Consider the following 27846-nt stretch of genomic DNA (forward strand, 5'->3'; position numbering starts at 1 on the left):
GAACATTTGAATTTGGACGCCAAATAGAAGAGTCAGGAAAATATTTTGATTTTAAAACAAGATGGAGAAAATTATTTGGTTGGTCTGCAAGTCTCCAGGCTGCCATCACTAGAAGGGCTTGATTCATGGCCTGCAAGTTTCTAATACCTAACCCACCTTCTTTTTTTTGGCGTGCATATATCTTTCCAAGCTCTTAGACACAAACTTTTCGAGTTTGGCTCTTGTCTTATACCTGTCCACCAGAAGTTCCTAATAATGCCTGTGAGTTTTGCAATAAATTTTTTTGTGAACAGAATGTTAGACATATAGTACACAGGAATGGATGAGAAGACGGATTTGATAAGTTCTAATCTATCAGCATGAGAAAGTTGATCTACTTTATAAGTAGAAAGTTTGGATTTAAATTTCTCTAGAACAAAATTATAAGCAACATTTCTCTCTTTCCCTGGAATGATAAGAGGATGACCAAGGTGCACGAAGTTTGAGTCTATAACAGGCACAGGGAATATATTCTGAATTATTTGATATGAGCTATGTAAGTTGTTTGGCAAATATCAAAGCTCAACAAACTGCTAAACAAGCCACCAACGAGTGTATCTCGATCTCCAAGGTGTATGCTTTCTTATTACAATGCATTCAACATGAGTATACCGATGATGATGAATGAATGGATGTCTTGTTTTGCAAAAAAAAAACCACCATGTCTATATATGTTAACGCTCCCCATAATCGAGAATTGAGCTGTCAAGGTGGATAAATCCAACAACTGGCATGGACGGATCTACACACCTTGTCATTGGAGTTTCCGCAACAACACAAGGATGCGGGATCCACGACAACGACACATGGAAGCGGAGCGGGCGGAGAAAATGTGATACTAAAGATACAAACACTGGAGAGAGGGCGAAAAGAGGTGCAAGAAAATGAGCAATATGGACACCGGCTGCGGCCATTAGCATGGAAGGGAGGGAGAAGGGATGCGGTTATTGCTCACTGGTACATCATCGCCTCAGAAAGCTACACATGTCCCCTCAGCTCAATTTTACGTAACTGTTGGTTGTAAATTGAATTTAATTGTAAACTCCTGAAAAAATGCAAAATACTTACTCACTAAGTCTCCGGAACGAATGCGGTCTTCTTAATCTATTCGGCGACTTCCCGTCCACAATCAATAACCTCAGGCCGACCCTATTCTTGATGGTGAAGGGCTTCTTAAGGATCTTGTTTAATCTTTGGTTTTTTCCTGAAATGCTTTGTACTGTTTGTTAGTATTTCTTTTAATGCCATGTCCTATTCACACAAAAAAAGTCAAAAGATTCACAAGTTCTTAAAAAATTACACGAATCGCAGATACCGTGACGAAGAAGATGCAGCAGCACAGAGCACGCAGGCGCATTAAACTCCACACATCTCAACTGCACAGCAAGTCAGCAACGATCACACGACCATGTAAGCAAACCGTTCCCCACAATTTCCAGATTCCCCAGGGGCCCATCCGCGAAACGACCCCACAGACCCGACTTGCCCACCGCCGCGACCAATCACTCGGCGGCGCGCCGCGCCGAGCGTCGCCATGGCCGCCGCCGCGGACGCCGCCAAGCAGCCGCTCCTCCCGCGGGCGTACCCGTCGCAGGTCGCCTCGGCCTCCTCGCCCGCGCTCCCCTCGGTGCCCCCGTCCGGCGTGCCCGGCGCGGGGAGCCGCCGGTTCCAGAGCGTCCTGGACGTGCCCAACCTCAAGAAGCGCGGCGGCGGCACGCGCAGCTGGATCCGCGTCGAGGCCGCCACCGCCTCCGTGCAGACGATCGACCTCGACAAGGCCACCATGATGCGCCGCTGCGAGCTGCCCGCCCGCGACCTCCGCCTCCTCGACCCGCTCTTCGTGTACCCCTCCACGGTCCTCGGCCGGGAGCGCGCCATCGTCGTCAACCTCGAGCAGATCCGCTGCGTCATCACCGCCGACGAGGTGCTCCTCCTCAACTCCGTCGACAACTACGTCCTCCAGTACGCCATGGAGCTGCAGCGCCGCCTGCTCCAGCGCGCCGAGGGCGACGAGCTCCCCTTCGAGTTCCGGGCGCTCGAGCTCGCCCTCGAGGCCGCATGCTCCTTCCTCGACGCCCAGGTCGGTACCCACGCGCTCCACGATTTCGCCTCCCACCCTCGGACATTACTAGTATCTAAATATGCTTCTTCTGTGATTACTTAGTCACGGTGCGATGATCCCAAACTATTCTGTAAAATTTCTGCAATACCGTGGTTTAGTTGGATAGTAGGATTGGAGTTGATCAAGTTCATCTGATGTTTGATGCAAATTAAGTGATGGCATCGTCTGCTAATTTGAAATTGGGCCATTGCCTCTGATCCCCAAGAAACGAAGATGCTTTTTCCTCAGTACTATCAGTTGGATCAGAATTATCACAGATTATTGCAGGTTTGGCCCCTGGCTCCTTTGGGACGTCTACTAAAGATTATAGTGAATAGTTAGCTTAGCACCTCCCTGTTGCACGTGTAACTAGAGATTCAGGTAGTTACATTTCTTTTGATTTTGAACTTTGAACACTCTGTGGTGCATTCATGCTCTAGGAAGGGGATGAAAGGCTAATAGTATGATTTATCCGTTGAACTGATAAAATTTAGATTTAAGAGGAAAAGCTACCTCAAATAAATCTTTGAATGGAAAATGGGTCAATCTCTTGGTGTTTAGAGGTGACAGTTTCTTGTTTACGAAGTCACTACCTTTTTATGTGCATATTCTTTCCCTCCATAGGGTGTTCTCTTTGATACCTCCCCCTCTTCTTTATAACCAGGACAATTATGCTTCCTCTGTTAAATATTGACATTAGATTATCAATTTCCAATTGCTTGAGACTCTCAGCGCATCAGAAAGAATTGATGCCTTCTCCCCTTTATAACCAGAACAACTGTGGCTTCTTTGTTAAAATCTTCACGATACATTATCAATCTCCAATAGCTTGTTTGATTCTAAGCACAACGGAAGTATTTTCACAGAAAATGGATCATCTATTCTTATACATGAACCTTCTCGAACGTGCTATTTTACTTGAGCCAGATTTGTGTCCTTTGGTTTAAGTTTTATTTTCGTACTTCGTCTTGGAGTTGTTATGAGGCTATCATATTGAAGTAGAGACACCTTCTGTGATGGGAAAAAAATTGATTGTCTGTACTATGAAATGAGGTTATACAGAATTACATAAATATCTAACACCAATATTACTATTTGACTTTTCTTTTGTTACACCAGCCAATGCTGTTCTCATGTTAGAAATAAGTACTTCATTGTTTTCTACATATCCCTTTCAATCTAGCATTTTTCTATTTTATAGATCAATTGAAAATTATCTTTTGGGAACATAACAATGGATTTTTACTAGAGCTGGTGAATATACTTCACAACTAATGATTCCATAGCATAGCACCAGTACACAACTATCGTAACCAGAGACTACTTCTGCCCTGCTGCGCGTATACTTTTGATTTGAAAAAATAAGACAATAAGTAGCAAATTTATGTGAGACTATCATGTATGCAGTTTATCCAAAAAGCAACAATGCTACTAACCAGGATATTGAAGCCTTTAACTATTGACAACATTATTTTGTAAAGGGTTCATACAAGATCAATCACCTGAACATGATTGTGTACCAACGTTCTGCACTAGGTCTGTAGCATTTCGTTGCAAAAAGTGATACAAGTTACAAGGCATACAGTTCATGCTCTTTGAGATACTTCACGTACAACTCACATTAACTTGTACTCTTGAGGGCTATTGATCTTTACCAAAATACATTTTGCATATCTGCAGTTGTCAGTCTCCTCTCAGTCCTGCCTTACCTAGTTTATTTCAAATAATACATGTTGTGCCAAAACATTGTCCTTGATATCAGTTTAAATCAGAGGATGTCTGAATCTTCCTTTCTTTTTCCTTGTATCAGGCAGCAGAATTGGAAATTGAAGCATATCCTTTGCTGGATGAGCTGACCTCAAAAATCAGTACTCTAAATCTGGAACGTGTTCGGCGGCTAAAAAGTAGACTAGTTGCTCTGACCAGAAGAGTTCAGAAGGTAAATTGCATTCTAGTAATAGGGAGCCTGCTTCTTTTCTTTTTTCTTCCGCATCATCTGCGCAAGTACTGACCTGCTATATAATTGCCATCATATCTTGCGATAGGTAAGGGATGAAATAGAACAACTAATGGATGATGATGGAGATATGGCCGAGATGTATCTCACTGAGAAAAAGATGAGGATGGAATCATCTGTTTTTAGTGATCAGCCATTGTTAGCGGCCTTCAATTCAGGAGGCGCTGGGACTTCAGTTTCAGCTCCCGTGTCTCCTGTCTCCTCGCCCACGGAGTCACGGAAGTTGGAAAAGACCTTCAGCTTGTGTAGAAGTAGACATGATAGTGTGAAGAGCTCCGATAACACTGTGACAGAACATATTGAAGAGCTGGAAATGTTGCTTGAAGCATATTTTGTAGTCATCGACAGCACTCTTAACAAGCTGACCTCGGTAATGATCTACCTATCTTCAATTTCTGGTATATCTTGTTATGTTTCTATGGTTAGGAGCGCATTTCTGACTGTGTTTTTCCTTCTTGCAGCTCAAGGAGTACATTGATGACACTGAAGATTTTATCAATATTCAGCTGGTACATCAACATACCCCTTTGCTCTTCTCATTCAAGTTATCAGCACACAGTAGGATTTATGCATGTTGTTCTGTACCAATTGATGTATCTTGAATCTCTTGTCCCCAGGACAATGTTCGAAACCAGCTGATCCAGTTTGAGCTACTGCTAACAACCGCAACATTCATCGTCGCTATTTTCGGTGTGGTCGCGGGGGTATTCGGGATGAACTTCGAGACCGACGTTTTCAGCATCCAAAATGCATTCCAGTGGGTCCTGATAATTACTGGGGTGATTGGCGCATTCCTCTTCTGCTTCTTCGTTTGGTTTTTCAAGTACAAGAGACTGATGCCCCTGTAGAGTATAAGCTCCCCATGTGGTGGAGGACTGAACCTTCTATTATCTCTGTTAAGGTACCTGACCAAAAGCCTTGAATTCATGTAATTATTAACATTCTTTCAGAGGCTTACTGTGTACCTACAAGAAAACAAATGAAAATATACTTTTTGTTTCTTACCGTGCTGTAAATGGGTTATTGTAGTGTTGTCTTACCCTGCATTGCAAATATTTCTTGCTTAATAAGGCAGATACTATTACTGGGGTTATCAGAGATACAGAGGGGCACAATTATTGTCAGGGCGTATTTTTCATTTGAGTACTATATCGAGTTTGATATATAAATTATGGCTTTGTTCCAGCTCTATATATAGAAAAACTATTTTTTACATAGCTTATGCGACCTGTGCTGGAGGTTCTAGCTCATTCGTAAAGCAGAGCGAAGTTGCTGGAGGTTATCGTGCTGGAGGTTCTGGCTCATTCGTGAAGCAGAGCGAAGTAGCTGGAGGTTATCCTGATGCTAAGTGCCAGCACGTGGCTGTGAGCCAGTGACACGGTATAACGCCACGTACCCCACGGTTCCCACGTGTACGTCCATGCATAGCAGTTGCCGCTTAACGTGCCCACACTTATTAAGGTCCCTCTCGTCCTTCACGGATGGCACATCAGCACTTAAGCAGCGGCAAACAAGCAGACACGAGAAAAGCTTCGTCGTTGAGGTAGGCAGCTAGGCACCAACAAGAAGCACCGTCAGTCATGTGGCCGGAGATGAAGGCGTGGGCCTCCATGGCCGACAACGACCCGCTGAAGCGTGGCTCATCGTCCAGCCCGCTGCGCCGCATGAGCCCTACGACGATGGCCATGGGCGGCCTCCTCGTCGTCGGCACCCTTGGCTACTTCATGCTCAGCAAGGACGACAGGCGCAAGGCTGCGGATGACAGGCACAACGAGCGCCTGGCTCACCGTCCTTGAAAAGCCGTCGTCCTGCTCACCACCGTTGAGAAGCAGCAGGCATCGATGGAGGCGGACGCCGATCAGCTTAGCTGCTTAGTAGTAGTACAAGTAGAAACCACCATGTAATAATAAAACCCCATCCCCCGACTGGTTCTGGGTGCGGCGTATAAATCTCTTGTTGCTCTGTTTCTGTAGTACGTTTATCAGTGAAATATGCAGAGATTTTGCTGAGAATTCAGACAGCTGTATGTGATTTACTGCAAGGATACACACGTCCACCGATATAGCAGTATATCAGATTGATGTTCATCCATTTTCTGTAGTAACTGAATCAAACCGTAGATTATCTAAAACGCCTGAAGAAGCAGAGCCTATATGCCTGCTACTCTATTCATCTCGGGTGCCAGTCAAAACGATCCATGCCATGATCGCTATTGAAGTTCTTCTAGTCGATCTTGACGGAGGAGTAGATGAGCCTGGTGAACCAGAAGCAGGCGCAGAAGCCGACGGTCCCGGTGAGGACGAAGAAGGCGTAGGAGGCGATGAGCATGTACCCGAAGTAGAGCACGCCGGAGACGGCCCTGGTGATGTCCAGCTTGGTGAAGAAGTAGAAGCCGGCGTAGAGGAAGAGGTACACCGCCGAGGACCCCGCCGTCAGGTAGGACCTCCACCACCACCGGTAGTCCTCGCCGCAGAAGATGTTCAAATTTAAAATATGCTCATGTTCGTAAAATTTTAAATTTTAAAGAAAATTCAAAAAAATGTTCAAATTTATAAAATGTTTAATTTCTGAATTTTTCAAAAAAATATTTTTTTGAAAACAATACTTTTAAAAAAAGTCATAAAGATTAAAACATTCGGATTTTAAAACAAACGGATTTTACAAATTTTTTTGCTTTTTAAAAAATGAAAATATATAAACAGAAACGAAAAAAGTAAGAAAATTACCTAATGGGCCGCGGCCCACTATACAACCGCCGGGTCGGGGGGTGTGCAGCACCCCATCCGCACTGACCCGATCGGTGTATAGCACATCCCCTTACAATCAGGTCATAGCAGGGTTAACATGGGCTGGGCCTATCCCGAATCCCGAGTTATCACCTAATTTTAGCGGTTAGCACTATAGGGCGGCGTTTCCTATATGCCGACCAGGTCGGCGCCTGCACCGCGCCGCACACCCCCGCGCGCGGTGTGGGCCGGCCCGGTTAGTCGATTTTCCCTATTTCTCTTTTTTTTCCTTTTCCTTTTCCTTTTCTTTTCGGTTTTCTGTTTTCTTTTTTCCTTTTTCTGTTTTTTCTGTTTTCTTTTTTCTCTCGTTTTTTTCTGTTTAAAAATAAATTTCGAAAATTTTTAAATTTGAAAAATGTTCAAGTTTGGAAAAATTTGAACGAATTTCGAACTTTGAACAAATTTTCATTCTTGAACGAATTTTCAAATTTGAACGAATTTTAAAATTTGAATAAATTTTAAATTTTGAACGAATTTTAATTTTGAACGAATTTCGATATTGGAACAAAATTTTAATCTTGAACGAATTTCCAAATTTTGGATGAATTTCGAAATTTGAACAAATTTAAATTTTGAACTTTTTTTGAATTTTGAATTATTTTTACATTTTGGACGATTTTCAAATTTTGAATGAATTTAAAATGGAATATTTTTAAAATCTGTAGATAGAAAAAATGGAATATTTTGGACCAGGCCTGTACTTGCCCAGCACCTAAGGCCCGTGGTATTATGTTCTGATCGAGGGCCCTTACAATGGCAAATCCTATGGTCGGTGTGTACGCTGTGCTGCACATCCCTGGTTGGGTATAGGGCCCGGCCCATTTCGGCCTTTTTCTTTCTTTTCCGTTTTCTGTTTATTTTTTCTCTTTCTTTTTTGTTTCTTTTTCCTGTTTTTTTGTTTCTTTTTCATTTTCCTTTTTTTCTGAAAATTTTTAAAACGTTCAAATTTAAAAAGATGTTCAATTTTGAAAACTGTTCAAAATTTAAAATTGTTCAAAACTAAAAAATGTTTAAATTTGAAAAATGTTCAAATCTAAAAATTGTTCAAAGTTAAAAAATTGTTCACATCCCAAGATAAGCTTGAGCAGAAACTGAACAACATGTGAGGTGCAGAACAGGTACCTCAAAGAGCGCTCGTTGCTGATCCGAAATCGCAAGAACATGGAGCACCGCCCATGCGTAACAAAAAGGCTGGCAAAAATTAAAACCCAATGATAGATTATATTTGCTAGTTGGCTGCAGCGCAAACTCATCACTCTGCGAATGAGGCTCGCGCGGCCAAAGGAATGTTCGTTGCTAGCTGCGCCGTCGCCAAGCGTCCAAAGTCTTAAGTCGCGAATATTCACGCGAGCGCACGCGCTACACGGGTTGGGGTGCAGCCCTAGGTGTGCTTCTACCATTTTACATGTCAACAAGAGCTCACCTTATAAGTTGCTCCAAACTTTCTTCCCTTAGCAATGTGGGACTAAAGTTTGGTGATGGTACTAGACTTTTGATGATTTAGCTGGGCTGTGTGTTCCTTGAATGGGCCTCGTTATGATAGTATGTCCTACCGATATGACACTTGGGCCATAAACTGCATGCCACAGTTGAGACGTTCCGGGCATGCATTCTTCTGCATGTGTAGGCTCCTGGTTAATTTGGGGTCTGTTCGGTTTTAGAACGAGCTGGAATGGAATGGGACGGTTCCATTCCTGAGAGCCGTTCTCGCGTTCGGTTGGCAGATAGGATGGAACGAGGTCGTTCCCCGAATGGGAATATTCGGCCCAGATGCGGAACGCACCCGTCCGGCCAAATCGGCCGGACGAGGTGGAACGGCTCGGGCTAATCTCTCTCACGCGGTAATCACTCTCTCTCTCTCCCGTATCCATCTCCTCCTTCCTCGCGCTGAAGCCGGGCGAGCGGCCACCGGCGGACGGAGCAGCGGCCAGGGCGGCGGCCATGCGAGGCGGAGGGCGGCCGGCGGCGGACGGAGCAGCAGCCAGGACGGGGCCGGCCGGAGCCAAGGCGCGGCCGCCGGGGGACGAAGCAACGGCCAGGACAGGGCCGGCCGGAGCCAAGGATGGCGGCCAAGGGCAGCGGCCAAGGGCGGCCAGCGGGCGGAGGAAGCGGCCGGCCGAGATGGCCGGCCGGAGCCAAGGCGCCGGCCGCCGGCGGACGAAGCAACGGCCAGGACAGGGCCGGCCGGAGCCAAGGACGGCGGCGGAGGGAGCAGCGGCCAGGACAGGGCCGGCCGGAGCCAAGGCGCGGCTGCCGGCGGACGGAGCAGATTGTAAATTAGGCTAATTTCAGGCAAATTAATTGTGAATCCCTAATTAATTGCATATTTAGATTAATTACATTGGGTTCCATTCCAGGCTTCTCTTTTTGAACCGAACAGAAAAATGGGATGGATGGAATGTGATGGAATGGAATGGAATGGAACCATTCCATTCCACCCGGTCTGGAAACCGAACACATCCTTGGTCTCTGGCTGGATTCACGATCGATTGGCAAAAGGCATGCATGCACATATATTCGGTGGGCCATCGCATGGAAATCACGCGTGAGGGTTTATTCGGGCGCGTCTGCACCACACTAGGTCTCTCTAAATATTGTCGAGTGAGTTTCCATTCGTAGCTGAACTCCTAGAGATGCCTCTATGGAATAGAAATGCCTCAATGGAAAATATAGGACGATTTTTCCTTCTACCCATTTGAAGCTAGTAAGTTTTGCTAACCTATTGTTCTCCCTTTGAAATGGAACTTGTCTAGCACTTAAGCAGCAGTAGGCACGCATGAGAAGTATAAACCTTTTGCGGTAATCCATATGGATTTGTAGCTAAATACTAGTAGTTGACTATCCATTTCTCTGTAAATACCGCACTTCTCTTGTCTCATGCGCTTCACTTCACACATCGAACAGATAGATTGGAACGATGTTAAAGACGATAAGCCTTAATTTTGTTGATCTTTGGGCAAATGAGCAAGGGAGCCCAGCCGAGAGGATGGCATGTCCACGAGCAACTAGAGGACATTCGCTCCAACGACTTAGACACAGCATACACCAGTCCCCATGCAAGAGAATCCCGCGAATATATATGCGCTCATCTTGGGCTACCAACACCGAGAATCCCGCGACAAGTCCTACGTCACAGTCCCCATGCAAGAGTGGTGAAGCCGAGGTCAAGCATGTCAAGGCGAGCTGGGTGCGGAGGCACCAGGAACGTGCGGCTGAAGTCGGCATGTGACAGCCGAATACGGTTCACCCTGTGATACTCGTTGTTCGTCGCCATCCTCCTCCTCCTCCTCCTCCTCCTCCTCCACGCCGTCGGCCTCGGCAAAGGGTACATCAGTCACTAGGCCTCACGCGACAGGCATGGCACACTCAGCGCCGTGCTGGCCACAATGCAAGAAGAAATGGCCTTTACCTCTTGACTCTTCGAGTCAGCTTGAACCTAGATGTAAATAGTGTTGGCGAACGTCCCGGCTGATTGATGAAGTGATCACTTCTTGCTTCCTAGACACTTGTAGTTAGCTTGTAAATAGTGTTGGCGAACGTTGCTCCGTGGGTCTTCTAATGGCCACTACACTTGTAGTTAGGTTGATTGACACATGCTAGTGATAATGCATAAAGAATTAAAGCGTCATCTTGCCACTAGGTTATACGTCCTTCAATCTTTATTTAGCACATCTATTAACATCCAATTTAAATATTGGATATTCACTAAATCCAAACAATTAGACTCAAATTATCTTGGCTTACCTGGCATTTAATTAATAACCATAAAATCCGGGTCACTACAAAATAATGAGGTGTGTGAACAACATGTGCTGTGTTAAGAGTACTAAATCACACCTTAATTAATTGAGAATTTTTTGCCGTATACTTAGCGAGTAAACAGGATGTTCGGGGCAACCATATGGAGTGAGCGCAGGAGACGTTGCACATTTAGCCAATCAAGTGTCCGTGTTGGTGAAGCTTCAAGGTTGTCAGCAGCCGAAGCATTTATCTTGTATTTACAAGGGCTACTCTAGGATAACGTTTCTAGCTCTGGAAAATAAAAGAGATGGACAACGACCCTGACCAGATCATGTCCCCTAGCGCGATCCAGTATAGAGCTAGGGTTCCGCCGCCGCTGCATGACCGCCATCGCTCCACTGATGTTGACCTATTGTTGCCTCCTCCTTCTCCGCCTTTTCACCCACCGCTGGCGACTAGCTCGACCTCCCCAACCCAAGCTCGACCTTCTCCTTCACAAGCAACACCGACCTAGAGCTCGAACTCCCCAACCTTTGTTGTCGTCGTCTCTCCACCGGCAACCAACGACGAGCTCGAGCGCCACCTCCCCAACAATCGTCGAGCTCAATCTCGCGCTTCTCCACAAACGGGGCTGACCTTAAGATCTCCTCCCTAATCTCCAAAGAAGCCAACATTCTAGAAGCCCCAAAGAAGTCTCTTGCATAGTTTCTAGAATTTGTCTCCACATAGCTTCCCCAAACCAAAAACCATAAGCAGCAGCCCAAAAGTAGTGTGCCTAAGCGGATTATCTCATGGTGGTACCCAGTGAGGCACCTTAATTGTATATGTGAGTGCTCATAATTATAATTAGGACAACTATCATGCAACAAAGTGTAATGTGCGAGATCAATTTCTAGGAACATAAAAATATAATACATGACATGTCGGGGTACCATACAATTGCACCACGAGATGGATTTCATATGTTGACACGATCCCAGAGGACCCACGGTGGCAAGATAGCACATAGAATAATGGACCTCTCACGGTCGTTTCATGCATAAAATAAGATGTGCAAAGAGAGAAAGGCCCCTGAACAACACATGTATCAATGTGTAATAATCTATTCACCAGGCCCTAAAAGTCCCAAAAATTCAGAGCAGGAGAATATGGCGACTTTTTAGTTGATTTCAAGTCGTGGCCCCGAAATGACAAGATATCTAAAAATACAATTCAAGAAAAATCTTTTCCCCTGAGAACCTTCTAATGCCACCAAAACCACCTCGATCGGCAGCATGTGCGTAGAAGCTACGACTCTTCGAAACAATAATTACGTGCAAAAATTTGGGCGGGAAACCGTCGAATGCATGTGTGTTATAACCATGTCTAAATTGGGTGAGAAACTGACAAAGCAAAAAAAATCGGGTTAACTTTCTGAGGAGAATGGAGTCCAAAACGAGACGCCGAGAATGTGGATCATAGAGCTTGAGGCGCGCCGCGTTTCCCTTGTAGTCGCCATCATATTCATGCTTGACACTGCATCCTGCAGAGATGACAGTAAGCTGAGCCGAAATCTAAAGAAGATCCAACATACAGAAGAGGCTATCCAACATACACTTTTCCCAGTTAACATGAACAACTTCAATTCAAAAGCAGCAATCCTGGAAAGATCTGTCTTGACATCTTGTGGTACTTCTGCAGGAACATGAGGTGGCTATGGATGAAATGCTTTTGCTTCTTGCTTTGCATCAAGGACATGTATACAAATGAGAATTCACATAACCAGTTGAGGATGACACATGACATGACACGAGCATATGAACTCACAACGTGAAGTCTGTGTTCGTAGACGGTGGGCGCATCCTTGCCCATCCTCTTGATCAACATGACCAATGGGAAGTTGTCTAGGATCCTATAAACACTAGCTAGCTCATAGGCCCATACATGGATCATGTATAACCGTGGCGACGTTCTCGTTTGACCAAATCTGTCACATGCCAATTAATTGAGGTGCAATTGACCCGCCTACTTTGGATCGGGATACGTGCATGCATACATGGTCACATGCTACATGAACCAAGGGTATCTATCATATGCCTCAAAATGCCTTATGTTATTTTTCTCAAGGCCCACAAGTTTGACTAGACAAAAAGTGGCATTTTTTCAAAATTGATGCCGCTTTTTAGGAATCAATGAATGGGTTACGCAATCCCTATGACTCGCGTCGTCTCTAGGGGCGGCTCGGGGGGAACCCTAACCCGCCGCCGCCACCCAAGCCCCCAGGCTCCACCCCTCCTCACCGTCGTCGGATGACTTCACCGGGCTAAGCCCTTGTGGAAGATGGCGGCGGCGCGGCCTGGATCCCCCCTCGCGCTCTGTGGACTCCTCTTATGTGCCTCCGGTGGCTGAGCTCCGGCTCCCCTGCATCGGCCCGGCGGCGGCGACCTCGGCAGCTCTGTGGCTACGGCTCATCGTGATGGGGTGGGGTGGCGGCCCCCCTCCTGTTATGTGGTTCCTCTATGCGGGGCTGGCGGTCTACTAGCTGTTGATGGTCGTCGACGACGCCCGGAGGTGGTCGCCGATCGTGCTGGATCTCGGCCCGTCGACTTCGTCGGCCGGCGAGGTTTGTGGTGTCCCCGCTTTGCGATGGCGCGGTCGTGGTTGCAGGTGTGTGCGGGCCGGTGGATCTCGCAGGCTAGCTTCGGCAATTGCATGGGGATGGTGGCCCTAAAGTTCCGGGCGAAAGTCTGCCCGGCTATGGCCGGCCGGCGGTGGCTGCGCCCGCGGGGGTTGTTCCCTCGTTGGAGGCACCGTCGTGGAGCTCCCTCGGCCTCCAAGCTCAGATCAGGCTCTTCGGGTGAAAGCTTTGGCCATGTTGGGTCAGGCGACGGGCGTCATCTCACGTCGCTTACCTCCTTTGGTGCGTCGTCTAGAAGACCTCGATCACATCTGCACTTCCTTGGGCTGGACGCACACAACTTCGCGGTTGGCAGGTGTCCAACCGGCGATGCCGGTGTTCCGTGTGGCGGCTTATGTGGCAACGACGGCGTTGAAGAATGATGGTTTGGTCGCGGCAAGACCTTGTTAGTCGGCTTGGCCCGGCGTGTCCGAGTTTCCTCCGTGCTGGTCTTCGTTGCTGTGGAGGCGGAGCTGCCATGTTCTTCGAGGTCTTCTATTGGGCGGCGTACGATGACTTGCAAGGGGCAATCTAGGTGAAGTTCACCTTCGGCGCGGGTCTTGCGCATCCGCTCGCCGGAGCTCGTCATCCGAGTCGGAGTTGCTTTCCCCCTACACGAGGAGCCACCTGTTTGGCATTGGCCAGCTTGACCCTCGCAGTGCCGCTTCGGCAAGCTCTTGTGGTGGTCGCTTCTTCGGGGAAGTCAGAGTCGCTGCGGGTGCGGAGTGATGACGAAGATGCCGGTGAGCAACCTCGACAATGATCTTCTCCTAGGTGGTGTTTGTGCAGCTTCGGTGGGTTTCCGGTGGTGGTTGTGTGTGCCCATGCGACGGTCGTGTTCCATGACGGTCGGCATGGGTGTTTGTACTGGTTTTTTGGTTGGTTTTCCGTTAATAAACTGACCACCTATTCTTCTCTATTAATGAAAATGGCAAGTCTTGCCTCGTTTCAAAAAAAAATATATGACTCCATCTGCCTATCTCGTTTCAATGTCGTTATTTTATCCTCACGCGTCCTCGGGGACCATATTTCGTGCACAGGAATGGCGACCGCCTATCATTGCATGTGCCATTATTGTGACGTGTCCTTATTTCATGCATGAAGGTAGCTAGCTACTCACCGTGACTCTATGACCCATTTCAAGTTACATGCTCCAATATCGCATGAACGTGATTTCATGTGTCATCTTGGTGTCGTGCCCATGCTCTAGGGTTTTAGGTTTGTTTCAAGATTCTTTGGTCTTCCCATCTTTTCTTGTGAGGCTATGTCTGGCACACAGTCATAGTTTTGAAATGGTTTGGTGTGGTTTAGACCATTTATTTAGAGCATCTCTAACATAACAGAGCCCGTAAACGCACGAACTGAAAAGCGTGAGTTCACTCTTCCGAAAAAGGTTTTTCGAGCCAATTCGGAGGTGGCGCAGAACAGTACCTGTATTCAGAACCAAAAATTTGAAATTTAAATCTAGCCGGAGAATTGTTCATCGCAAACGAGTTCATAAAATGAAAATGGAACTTCATAGTTGCGTAATTTACATTACGATTGCAAAATAGACATCACATATAAGATGTTCCTCCACCGCGCGACCTAACGACGGCTAAAATTTGGCCCTACCGAGGCCTCTACGCGCGGCGGAGGACGGGGCGGCGGACGACGGCGATGGCGACCTAGTTGGCGTCGAGGTCGATGACCTCCTTTTTCACACGGCGGCCTCCATCAGCGCCGCCTCGTACGCGCGCACCTGCCGGACGCCGTCTGCCTCCTAGCGGCGGAAGCGCGCGCCTCCGCCTTCGAAATGACGGTGACCTGCTGGATCTCCGTCGCCTCCTCGTCTTCGTTGAGGACGTAGTCCCCGACGCGCCGGAGGAAGAGCCCTCGCCCCTATTGACGGAGCGGGCGAGCTTCCCCGGCGGCGTCAGGCCCCAACTAGTCCACCGCTGCGCGCTCCGCTTCCGTGCGCCCTCGGAGCGGTTCCACTTCCGCCGCTCTGCCTCCGAGCAGAAGATGGGGGGCACGGCGGCGAGTTGCTGCCGCCAATCCATCCGCTTCCCCTCCAGCAGCTGCCGGCGCCAGCCATGTGGTCGTGGTGGAGCTCGCGAAAGAGCGGATGCGGCGGCGGCTTGGCTCGGATTGCTCATCGAAAGTGGAAGCGGCAGACGGCGGAGCGGCGGAAAGCGACGGAGGGGAGTAGGGTTTTGGAACCGAGCTCCCCTCCGCGGCCTGTATAAATAGGGGCCACGCACTCATCGTCTGATCGTACGTCCACAACGATGGCATCTGAGAAGAAGAAATGGTCGTCGGCCACCAAGCAGAACGCCAAGAGCTCCTCGATCGTCGCACTAGCCACAAGCCCGCATCCTCCTCACGACGCTCCTCCCGGCCACGGATACCGCGACGACAACGTCGGCGTTCGAGAAGAAACGACCGCGGGTCGTCGATGAGAAGAAACGATGGCTTTCCACCGAGGAGAATGTGTCGGCGCCGCTAGCCACCGCCAACCCTCACTACGAGGCATCTCCATCTTCATTGCAGCCTTGGCGCCATCATCGCCCTCGGCCGCCACCGTTGCGTAGGGCCGATGCAGGGGATTCTCTGGCTCTGCGATTGATTTAGAATGACGGTTTGGATGGGTTTGTCGGTTCTTGCCCGTCCTCAACCCAGCTAAACGTATTTGCCTCTCGAGTTGACTCTTGAAACCACTGAAACCGTAATAAATCGTTCATCTAGTCTTGTGCAGGTTGGGCCACTGGTTTAGCCGCTTTGAACCCAAACCATGAACGGGGTTCCCGCAAGCAAGTAGAGCACGAGGTACAAAGAGGATTTAGCGTGAATTATTTGAATGTAAAAATCTCAAAACAGGTGGCAGAAAGGTATTGATGTGCCATTTTTGCCCCTAGTGGACATTGAGTCTGACCGGGTCACGCGAGGTAGAGAATAATTGATGTAGTTGTTCGCACGACTGACTTTCTCTCTCTTATTTATGTACGTCCGGTATGCGGCGTCTCTCTTCTCACAAACCATACCATCACTGCTTTACTCGCTGAGCCTCCTCGTCCTCTTTCATCCCACGAGAAAACGCCCCATCCATGGCCACCTCCTCCCTTCCCATGGAGATGTGCTTCTCAACCTGTGACCCACTTCTATAGGCCCATAATGAGTTTGACGATGGCTTAGTCGACAGCTCCGCTGGCATCGAGCTGACGTACGTGCCTGATACATACGCCGTCAGCTCTGGCGATGTCTCGGACCCGGTTTCCTTCGCTAGCACCCATCTGTACGTGGGGGCGGTGTGGGAGGCGGCGCCGTCGGTGGCACTCGTGACCTAGTCCTCGGCGTAAGTACTCGAAATGGCGATGCCCCTGTCTGCACCGATACCGCCTTTGTCACTCCGTAGCTCAACCCGCGCGCCAAAAGTTGTCCTCCAAATTCATCATGAATACAGTCCATTGCTGCTATCTGGTCCACTGGATTAGGACACGGCGTACTGGTTGATCTTCAATTACTCGTTCGACAGCAGTTGACTTACATACCCAAAAAATTAATGGAAACAAGTCAACAACTACCGCTCGTACTCCTACACAATTGTGGAAACGTAAAAATCTACCCGTACAAATTTATGAAAAGGACTACCTACACCGTACCATAGCAAGAATAAAATCCCTCCGAAGATTATGGCAATAATCATCGTTCAACTTACTCGCGGTATGGCCGTAGTTCGCATGTCCCACGCCACGCTCGTCGTTTTCAGAGCCTCCGTTGTGCTCCTGGGCTCCTGACCAGAGCCGCGTCCAGCTCCAGCAAGCCCACGACTACGGAAACGGCCTTTGACTTCACCGCGGCCGGCGACGCCAAGATCAGCGAAGCCTCGACCGGCCATTCCCAGTCCGGTCATATCTCGACCACAACCCTGGCTGCTGGCACCGCGCGTACGTCCACCTCGACAATGGTGACTGGCACCGTGGCCGCTGGCTCCATCACCGTGGCGAGCTCCAACGAGGGTGTCGCCGACGTCTACACGCCCCTCTCCCGCACCTCCAGCATTTTCATCCGTGTCGGAATCATCTTGTCTTCCTCGTCCGAAGTGCTATCCTGAACATCTGGAAGCAATGGAACGAGAGACAAATAAAAAACACCCCCAAGTTGCAAGAAATTGGATGAACTACATCATGTTCTAACCTCCAACGGCGTTCTCCCACTCGAGATAGAAATTTAGGTCTTCCACTGGTTTGTAGTACTCCTCTATCCTATCCCCGTCGATCGGTGGTGCAGTGGATGATTCAAATAGAAGTTCCCCGTCAGCTAGAGGAAGAAGAGAACGTGAGTACAAGCCATGTCTCTTCATCTGCTTTTTATGCAACACATCCATGATCTGAGCGGCAACCTCCAAACGTTTCAATCCAGCGCCAATGTTTCAAAATCTTTTATTTCCGGCGCCCAAATCCTTGTCTCCGTTTGATTTCGGCGCCATTTTTTTTACATCCATGCTCCTTTCTCTAATGGCGATCTGTGCCGATGGATGCCGGTGCATGCGCCATGCAATGGCGAGTGGGGATGCAGAATCGATAGAGCTATGAGAGAGAGAAAGAGAGAGCATCAGCACTGCGCAGGGCATGGCAGCAGAGAGAAGATGCCGGGCACAAGGAGCCGAGGAGATACAAACAAAAATCAGATATACTCCGTACTATTTTGATAAGCAAGGAGTGTTTTGGTCCCAATCACACACAAATCACACGCTGAATGGGTCGTCGAGAATTTTGCAGCTGCACCACCCGCAGCCAACCAGTTAGCTACGCGCCACCTGCAGCATGGCCTGTCACAAGCCATGTACGTGCATATGCTGGTCGATCTGATGGTCACTTCATGCTCAGCCCACTACTCTGATCGATTCTGGCCCATTTGGAGGGAAAAGTGGCAGTTAATTAATTCTCAGAAAAATTCGGCATAACCTACCCTGTTTTGGGGATAATCAGATCACAATCCAAACAATAATCAACAAAAGTGCAACAGGATAACCCAACTCCATCACAACTCTGGAGCATCACAAGAATGATGTTACTTTGTCAACTACAACCCAACATTTCAGATTTGGACTCACAAACAACAGTCCACAACCAATACAACTCAGGTATTCAATTGGTTTCGCAAGAAGAGGAGTTCAGCTTTCGCTTCCTGTCCGACCACCCTCCACGCCTCCAAATATGCCTACGATGCTACCAGATTTGTAGAACTTGCATCTGAGAAACATCAATAAAATCAGTACTACAGGAAAGGAATTTTATCACAAGTGCAAGTGAATTCAAAGCAAGCAAGATAAATGATAGTTCTAACCACTCTTTGCTACTACCTCTGTCCATAAAAGTCCATAAAAGGATGTCGCAAGAGTATCAAAATTTGGATGCATATAGACACTCTTCCGTGTGTAGATACAACCGAATTTAGATAAATCTCCGACATCCTTTTATGGACGGAAGGAGTAGAATTTATCTCATACATACAATGCACTTCACATATACATTTGCTAGAATTAAACATGGACATGTGAATCCAACGTTTGCAACAACAAAGATAACCAAGATGTCACAATTGCATCGAAGCAACTAATATAAACATGCGGATGGACATGTACAGTGCAAAGTAACAGGCTGTGATTTGATTTACTCAATCCAAAACATCAACCAAAGAATTAACTTACAACATCACTTAATAAAGCCATGACCAAGTTACTGATCAAATAGCCAACACAGGTGGACCTAAACACTGACGTCATTGGCTACATTGGAACCAAGAACTCACCTAAACACATGGAGTCGAAGAAGAAGAAGGCCATCAAGATAGGAGAGGTCACCATCAAAGAAGGCAAGGGCCGCAGGCCTTAAGTGGACGCCAGCAACAGCTCCAGTGGACAGCACCACCAACACGCTTCATCTTGGTCTTCTCATGTCTAAAGACCCTGCAAAGAGAATTTGGCAACAACCATGAAGAAATGTTTGGCGGTCTCGCATTCAAGAAAGCACGGAAGAAAAGAGATCAAGTATCCAACCTTCCTCTAACTTGGCCACTTATCTCATGTGCCTTCCCGCCGTACCCAGAGTCCGCATCATCCTGTGAGGAGAAGTAAAAGTCAAACAAGCAAGTTTATGGATGGAAGTAGTAGAATTTATCTCAAACATACAATGCACTTCACATATACATTTGCTAGAAATGTACATGGAAATGTGAATCCGATGCTTGCAACAACAAAGATAACCAAAGATGTCACAATTGCATCAAAGTAACTAATATAAATATGCTGATGGACATGTACAGTGCAAAGGAAAACATGCTGTTATTTGATTTACTCCTTGATCCTGGACAGCAACCAAAGAATTAACTTAAGAAGGCACTTATTAGTGCCATGACCAAGTACTAATTAAACAGCCAACACAGCTGGACCTGAACAGTGACGTCATTGGCTCGATTGAAACCAGAAACTTACCGCCTAAACACATGGAGTTGAAGAAGGCCATCACGGTAGGAGAAGTCACAGTCAAAGAAGGCAATGGCAGCAGGCCTTAGTGGACACCGGCAGCAGCTCCAGTGGACAGCCACCACCAACACACTTCATCTTGGTATTCTCATGTCTAAAGCCCCTGCAAAGAGAATTTGGCAACAACCATGAGAACATGTTTGGTGATCTCGCATCCAGCAAAGTAAGGAAGAAAAGAGATCAAGTACCCAACCTTCCTCTAACTTGACCAATTTTATCATGTGCCTTCGCACCATACCCAGAGTCCGTATCACCCTGTGATAAGAAGTAAGAGTTAAACAAGCAAGTTTGACATCATTGAGAAATGTTCAAATTAACCCAGCATATGATCAGTAATAAACATCAAACAGGTAGCTTCTAACAGCAATTACCTTGGTCCAGTAGTCTTTTGTCAGCAAATCTAACAGCATCCGGCTACACCCAATGGAATGCGACCACAGTTTGAGGCTGCAGAGAATGACGGTGACAGGAATAGTAAGGATTTTACCAATTCTCGGAATGTACATACTCATTATTTTCGAAATGCAGAAGAATCCTCGTGAGAACTAAGTGCTCAAAAGATGTCATGGAAAATGTGGGCGTACAGCTAAAGACAGCAGCAGCAGATCGAGAAATTGGTCTCACCTGCTGACAGTGGCAAGGATCAACAGGAAGAAAAGTATGAGTCCACGTGAGGAAGCCATGGGAAAGGAACGTAATAGTCCATGTGGAGGCGCAGGTCGGCGAAACAGGGAGCCGCGGAAGCTATGAGCTCCTTTATGTCAACCTCGAAGCTTTATTGTACCTTCAAATAATTCATATGTGAAATCCCAGTTAGGCTACACTCTGCTGATCACACGAGAGAAGTAAAAAAGAAAGAGTACCAGTTATACAAACCTGACTTGGAACATCAGAACTAGAGGAAGAAGAATCAAATGTTACTGCAAGCCCCTTGGTACCAAGACTAGTCGCCATCTTGGCGCCAGATATCTGCAGGCAAAAAAGAGATGTCAACACAGCAACTACAAAGTAAGGAAATCTGAACAAATAAGCACCGGCTCAAAGAAAATGAAACCATCAGGTCTCGGCGTCCCCGTAGTGGTGTTGCGTGGAGTGGCAGGTCGAGCAGATGGACTGATTCTGCGGACGGCGACGACCTTGGAGGCCTCGGCGGCGCCGGAGCCGCTCATTGCTGGACGTGTCGGGGACGCGGGCGTCGTGGAGGTGGAGGCGTCCCCGGATCTGGCGGCCACCGGAGGCAGGAATTTGGGCCGCCATCTCGTGGTGGCTGCGGATGGTGGTCGCGCGACGCGGGCGGGCAAGCTCGACGGGGCGGCGCGCATGGATACACGCACGCGCGCGCCGGCGAGGAAGCCCGCCGCGACGCCGCCGCCGCCGCGTTTGGGGGTTAGGGTTTGGTGGTTGGGAGGAAATGGGGTGGATGCGAGGGAGTGGGTTCGGGTTGGGCGTTGGATGGCTTGATTTGATCTGGTGAGGTGTGGATTTTTTTTTGAGAAAAGTGAGGTGTGGATTTGGTTGGTGTTTCGGTGGGTGCTTTTTTTGAGAGACGAAAAGTCGTGATTCAGCAGCAGGTCTCCACATCGGCCTCGCATACCTGGCTATGGGCGGCCTCCTCGTCGTCTCGTCGGCACCCTTGGCTACTTCATGCTCAGCAAGGACGACAGGCGCAAGGCTGCGGATGACAGGCACAACGAGCGCCCTTGAAAAGCCCTCGTCCTGCTCACCACCGTTGAGAAGCAGCAGGCATCGATGGAGGCGGACGCCGATCAGCTTAGCTGCTTAGTACTAGTACAAGTAGAAACCACCATGTAATAATAATGAAACCCCATCCCCTGTCTGGTTCTGGGTGCGCTGTATAAATCTCTGTTTCTGTACTATGTTTTCTCATCAGTGAAATATGCAGAGATTTTGCTGAGAATTCAGAGAGCTGTATGAATTTACTGCAAGGTACACACACGTCCACCGATATAGTAGTATATCAGATTGATGTTCATCCATTTTCTGTAGTAACTGAATCAAACCGTAGATTATCTAAAACGCCTGAAGAAGCAGAGCCTATATGCCTGCTACTCTATTCATCTCGGGTGCCAGTCAAAACGATCCATGCCATGATCGCTATTGAAGTTCTTCTAGTCGATCTTGACGGAGGAGTAGATGAGCCTGGTGAACCAGAAGCAGGCGCAGAAGCCGACGGTGCCGGTGAGGACGAAGAAGGCGTAGGAGGCGATGAGCATGTACCCGAAGTAGAGCAAACCCGAGACGGCCCTGGTGATGTCCAGCTTGGTGAAGAAGTAGAAGCCGGCGTAGAGGAAGAGGTACACCGCCGAGGACCCCGCCGTCAGGTAGGACCTCCACCACCACCGGTAGTCCTCGCCGCAGAGCTGGAAGTAGCAGAGCACCACGGTGATCTCGGCGCAGGTGAGCACCAGGATCACAAAGACCAGGAAGAGGAAGCCGAAGATGTAGTAGAACTGGTGGAGCCAGATGGAGGTGAGGATGAAGAAGAGCTCGATGAAGACCGCCCCGAAGGGGAGCACGCCGCCGATCGGCACCAACACCGCTGGATGCATGTACCACGGCTGCGCTGGGATCGGCCGCGGGATCTTGTTCGTCCGCACCGGATCCTCCATGGCCGGGTGCTGCTTCTTGAACCCGTGGTAGCTCCCGACGAAGACCAGCGGCACGGAGATGCCGAACCAGAGCAGCACCAGCGCGGTCATGGTGGTGAACGGCACGGCGCCGGAGGACCTCTCGCCCCATATGAGCGCGTTTAGGACGAAGAAGATGGCGAACACGATCCCGGGGAACATCGTGGCCGTCTTGATGGTGACCTTCTTCCACTCCGACCCCTTGAACACCTTGTAGAGCCGCGCCGAGGAGTACCCCGCGAGCAACCCCATGAAGACCCACGCCAGGAGCATGGCCGTCATGAGCCCGCCCCGGTTCGACGGCGAGAGGAGCCCGAGGATGGCGAAGAGCAGGGTGACAAGCAGCATCCCGAAGAACTGGACGCCTGTGCCGACATACACGCATAGAAGCTCGGCGTTTGCAGGGGGCCTGAAGACGTCGCCATGGACGAGCTTCCACCCGGTCTCCTCCTGCGCATCCTCCTCCACGTCCAGCTGGTTGTACTTGGTGATGTCCCGGTACAGCGTCCGCAGCATGATCATGGCAACCATCCCGGACAGGAAGAGCACGATCATCAGCGAGTTGACGATGGAGAACCAGTGGATCTGGTCGTCCGTCATCAGGAGGTAGCTGTCCCAGCGCGACGACCACTTGATGTCGCTTTCCTGGAGGATTCACCATGGACACCATCCCAAGATAAGCTTGAGCTAGCCTCGCAGAGCAGAAACTGGACAACACGTGAGGGTGCAGAACAGGTACCTCAAAATTTACATCGTAGGAGAAGATGATGTCCTTGTTGGCCTCTACTTCCTGAGGAGAATCGGAGTCCAAAACGAGCTGCCGAGAATGCGGATCACAGGTCTTGAGGCGCGTCGCGTTCCCCTTCCAGTCGCCATCATATTCGTGCTTGACACTGCATCATCCAGCAGAGACGACAGTAAGCTGATCCGAAATCGCAAGAACATCAAGCAGAGAAGTTGCTGTCCATCATGCACTTTTTGGACATCCAGTTTACCTGAACGGCTTGACCTCGAAGGCGACGATCCTAGCAAAATCCGTCTCGGCATCCCTGTGGTACTTCACCAGGAACGTCAAGTGGTTGTGGATGAAATGCTTCTCCTCCTTGCTCTGCCACAGGGATATGTACCCAAATGAGAATTTACATATGCACAAGCAAATATACACAGCAGGAGAACTAACCCCGGAGTACTGGCCCTTGATGCCGACGTGCACGCCGTGCTGGTAGACGGTGGGCGCATCCTTGTCCATCCTCTTGATCGGCACGACCAGCGGGAGGTTGTCGAGGATCCTGGGGGCAGTTGACACGTTGCAATCGGCGAATTTGTGATTAATTTTCTGAACATTCTGTCGACCCTTATTCATCCATATATATGCATGTAATTTCAGTATCTCACATGTTGATGCGGTAGTCGTCGTCGATCTTCTCCTTGACGTCTTTTGCACCTTCCTGGGTGAAGGAGGTCTTGCAGACGATCTGGCACATCCTGGGCTCCCTCATCTCGAACTACAAACGGTACACCGTATACAACCCAATCAAATTCAGAATTTCTTAAATGTTGAGAGCATCACAGAACCAGAGCAAAGCGTGATGGATATTCAGAGCATAACATAACCAGAGCAAAGCGTGGTTGGTACTGACGACGTATGGGGTGTTCTCGATGCGGTCGCCGGAGGAGCTCGCCGAGGTTCTCGGCGCTGTCGACGATGGCGTCCGGTCGGCAGAAGGGGAGCGAGTAGTAGGAGTAGGGCAGCTGCGTCTTGGTGGAGCTCAGCTGGCTCACCTTCACGGCCAGCGGGTCCTTCTGCAATCAGTTAAAACTCGCCGCAGTTAAACCACACGTACCTCCACCGGATCAAGAATCACTCATGAAACTGCTACTAATACGGAGACGTACCCTGCGGAAGTCGGCTGGGGCGACGCCGGGCAGGTAGAACCCGCGGGCGAACGTGGCGGCGCCGGCGAGGAGGACGGCTAGGAAGAGGAGGAGGACAGCTGGCTGTGTCGCCATGGTAGCTTGCATCCGACTCCGAGCCTGCGCGCGAAGCGAGGTAGGACCGTAGGAGAGAGGAGTCCAAGAACAAGAAGGGCAGCGTCAGCGAGCGAAGTGGTCGCCGGCAGCGGACGCGGCTGGCGTTTGCTTGGATTTGACGGGTGTTCTCGGGGAGTTCGCTTGTCTGGCAGGTGGGCTCGCGCCGCGGAGCAGTTTGGGGGTGCGGGTTTTGCCTCGCATACCTGGCGCCGTGGACCGCGGCCCCACGGAATCGCCAGTTCTGGACTAGGGTCAACCTGATGTGATGTATGGCGAATGATGAGTGGCGTCGACGGAAATGTTTCTAGAATTCCCGGTGAGCCGCTCCAGGTATTCGGGTCACGAGCATTGTCAAAACATGGTTGGTCAAATTCGAATGAATTTTGGTGACATTTTGTGTACTCCGTACTTATTTCTGGTATCCTTCAATTTGAGGTACGAGCTTCATTCACATCGATCTGGACCTTAGGTAGTACCTGCTTTGTTCACGTCTGGCAGGAAATTAAGGGGGTAGCGACTGGCAACGAACTTGCTAGTGCAACTCGTGAGTTGTGTGCGGCAGGTGAGTGGAGGCACGAGCGTGTCGCTGGCTGCGCGCCGCTCCACGGACACTCGCCCTGTGCTATGACATCTGTGATTTGTCCAAAGATGCAGAAGCGGGACAACTGGACAACTTGGCAAATGAAACAACAAAAAATTGATTTCTTTTGACTCTTTCTCCTTATTAAACATCTAGTTTTAATTATCCCATTATGATCTTGTCTTGGCTGGGTGCAAATGGTATCTTCAGATATTAATATAATTCTCCTGTCGAAAAATCTCACTTATCTAATTTGTCACACTTCTGCACCCATGGATATCAGGTCACCGCTATTACCGCTTTGCTTAATCGAGTTGAAAATATGCTTGAAGCCTCAAAGTTGCCAATTGCAACTTGGTTCTTTTAAGGTACAAGTCAAATCTCTAACAAAGTGAAAATCTACAGGGGTGTGTCCACCATCTCACTCCTAGAGACCCACCTTGAATGCGATGCATCATCTTCTTGCATGGATCTCAAAGTTCTCTCATATCCCTTTGTAGGTGTTGCCTGCATCGGTAAATGTTCGTCTATGAGCAAGCGAGAAAACTCGTCGCATCGGTGTTTCCAACTTCTGGCGATAATGATCTCATTTTCTATCTTCGTTGCCCTAGCCACCAAGTGGTAGCAAACAAAAAAAACCGGCAATATACCCATGGTAACCAGGTGGCGGTGACGGGAAGCAACCGATTAAGTCTCACCTGTGCGGTTGAAGCACCTTTCTTTCACTCTTTTTAGTAGCCAGTTCAATTTTGTTACTTTTCTTTATCCAAGCTATCTCATGACCAGGTAATGCTTCAAAAATTCCATTGATTAAACGACCTGGAGGAGCTAGCTAATGTCAAAGGGGGCAAAATGGAAAATATGAAAGGCTGAAGGCAAATGATTCTAGTTTGCCCCAGGTAAGTCAAAAAATTGTCCTTGAATTAATTTTCCAAGCATGGGGAAGGGGCACCCCTCCTCCTCCCCCCACCCCGGCACGAATCATACATAGTCCCACCGATGTTATTGTTTCCATGTGTATCATTTGTTATCTTACGAATGCATTTTATTTCATCACTTTAGATTTACTAGTTCAGACATCTAACTTAAAAGTTCACAATTTTGTGTATGTTTTAAGTTTTCAACACCGTGTGGCGTCTAGTCCCGTAATTTTTCTTTTCAGGTGAGTGTGCAGCTCGTTGCGTGCCGCTCGATGGACATTCACCTTCCTGCTATGACATTTGTTCATGATATCGGGTCATCTTTTTTTCCTTAGTGCTTTGAAATCATTTTAATCATCTAACCGTAAGTGATCCGTCCAATCCTATCAAATTCAACTGCCAACTTCGACACGCACGACCCTGCCAACTGATTCTTCTTGCCAAACTAGCGACACTAGCTTCCATTTTTTGTTTGTGTAATGGGTGAGTCAACTGGCCGAGCAACTTATGACAACAACGCAATGTCGTGTCGCAATGATCTCGTCTCAGTATAGATCACTCGCTGGTGGACGATGATAACCACCTGAGACATCATCAGTGGAAAAAAAAGGTTTGTAGTAGTGGGCTGGTTTAGCTGGACTTTGGACACTTGGACGGACGCACTAGATTGCTTCTTTGTGCTGTGCTTCTACGTGGTAGGAAAACGTGACGCGTGTGATACTCGGCCGGACCAGGCCTGTACTAGCCCAGCACGTAAGGCCCGTGGTATTATGTTCTGATCGAGGGCCCTTACAATCAGGTCATAGCGGGCTTAACATGGGCTGGGCCTATCCCGAGTTATCACCTAATTTTAGCGGTTAGCACTATAGGGCGGCTATCCCTCAAAAAAGAAAAAGACACCATAGTCATGGCCACCCTACCGTTTGCAAAACTTCTATAGAAGCACTCCATCTATCGAGAAGACTCCTCCTCGAAACAGTCTTTCACCCCGCTATATTAATATAGCAACCATCAGATGCAACCACGAGTCTCGGAACGAAACACAATGTTGGGGCAGCAGCAGACACGCCCAAACAAATAAAAGAAGAAACAAAAACGAAAGAAAGGCGGATCGACTAAATGAAGGTGACCTACAACCGCTACGCCCTTCGGAGAAGTACCACCACACTCCAAGCACCGGTTCACCACATACCAAACATCACCTTCAATAAGGAAAGCGACCGTTGCTGCCCTAACCAAATGGTCCTAGAGTTTCCCCCGTCACACAGAGGGAAGTGGACGAAAGGTAGCCGCGACGCCCTCCAAGAAGGAATGGCGCCACCCGCAGGTGGCACCGCGTTGGTGTAGGACGAGCCGGCAAGGATTTCTCCCAAAATACCCTATCTACCACCCCAGAGTGATCCATCGCATCAAAGCCCAGCGAGGACACAACCTCGCCACCACCAAAATCGTCTCACCACGGATAGCAACATGAGGACATCAAGGTAGAGGCAAAGAGAGGCTCGAATCAGGGCCATCGGAACCACAACTAAGCGGGAGGGAACAACCTCCACCGCTAAGGCAGTAGTCGACCGGACGTCGCTGCCGTCACATAGGTCTCAGTTAGGTCCGGCCGAGCCCCACAATCCCGTGAAGCCCCCTGGGGGCAAACCAGTCCCAAGAGAGTCCGGCCAGGCCCAGATCTGGCCCGCAAAGACCACCGCCACACTGCTACAAGCTGGCTGCCGGAATCGCAATCCCATCCCTGGCCACTTCAGCTCCACCTGCAAGTAAAACGGGGAAGGATACGTAGAGCCCGCCA

At 48.8% G+C, this 27846-nt stretch overlaps 2 protein-coding genes and 1 pseudogene across 3 annotated transcripts; 2 read left to right on the top strand and 1 right to left on the bottom strand.

Moving 5' to 3' along the window:
• The first annotated feature begins 1476 nt into the window (after nucleotides 1-1476).
• LOC139832982 (magnesium transporter MRS2-B) lies at nucleotides 1477-5161 on the top strand. The gene is made up of 5 exons (XM_071822994.1): nucleotides 1477-2119; nucleotides 3951-4079; nucleotides 4186-4527; nucleotides 4619-4666; nucleotides 4775-5161. The coding sequence occupies exons 1-5, from the start codon at nucleotides 1574-1576 to the stop codon at nucleotides 5003-5005; spliced, it is 1296 nt and encodes a 431-aa protein (XP_071679095.1). The 5' UTR covers nucleotides 1477-1573; the 3' UTR covers nucleotides 5006-5161.
• A 137-nt stretch (nucleotides 5162-5298) lies between these two features.
• On the top strand, nucleotides 5299-21784 carry LOC139832983 (uncharacterized). Of its 2 annotated transcripts, none has more exons than XM_071822996.1 (2): nucleotides 5299-5901; nucleotides 21531-21784. In XM_071822996.1, exons 1-2 carry the CDS (start codon nucleotides 5738-5740, stop codon nucleotides 21568-21570), a joined length of 204 nt encoding a protein of 67 aa, XP_071679097.1. In that variant the 5' UTR covers nucleotides 5299-5737; the 3' UTR covers nucleotides 21571-21784. The 2 variants fall into 2 exon arrangements, with proteins under 2 accessions (XP_071679097.1, XP_071679096.1); XM_071822995.1 differs by lacking the exon at nucleotides 21531-21784 and having other exon boundaries at nucleotides 5299-5537; nucleotides 5619-6147.
• A 65-nt stretch (nucleotides 21785-21849) lies between these two features.
• Nucleotides 21850-24524, bottom strand: LOC127317631 (transmembrane 9 superfamily member 10-like; annotated as a pseudogene).
• Between the last annotated feature and the right edge of the window lie 3322 nt (nucleotides 24525-27846).

This window comes from Lolium perenne, chromosome 7, assembly GCF_019359855.2.
Source record: "Lolium perenne isolate Kyuss_39 chromosome 7, Kyuss_2.0, whole genome shotgun sequence".
Taxonomy (NCBI): Eukaryota; Viridiplantae; Streptophyta; class Magnoliopsida; order Poales; family Poaceae; genus Lolium; species Lolium perenne.

Coding starts and splice junctions, on each gene's coding strand:
- LOC139832982 (XM_071822994.1), top strand. CDS start 1,574: ATGGCCGCCGCCGCGGACGCCGCCAAGCAGCCGCTCCTCCCGCGGGCG. Junction 2,120..3,950: donor GCTCCTTCCTCGACGCCCAG/GTCGGTACCCAC, acceptor TCCTTGTATCAG/GCAGCAGAATTGGAAATTGA. Junction 4,080..4,185: donor TGACCAGAAGAGTTCAGAAG/GTAAATTGCATT, acceptor ATCTTGCGATAG/GTAAGGGATGAAATAGAACA.
- LOC139832983 (XM_071822995.1), top strand. CDS start 5,738: ATGTGGCCGGAGATGAAGGCGTGGGCCTCCATGGCCGACAACGACCCG.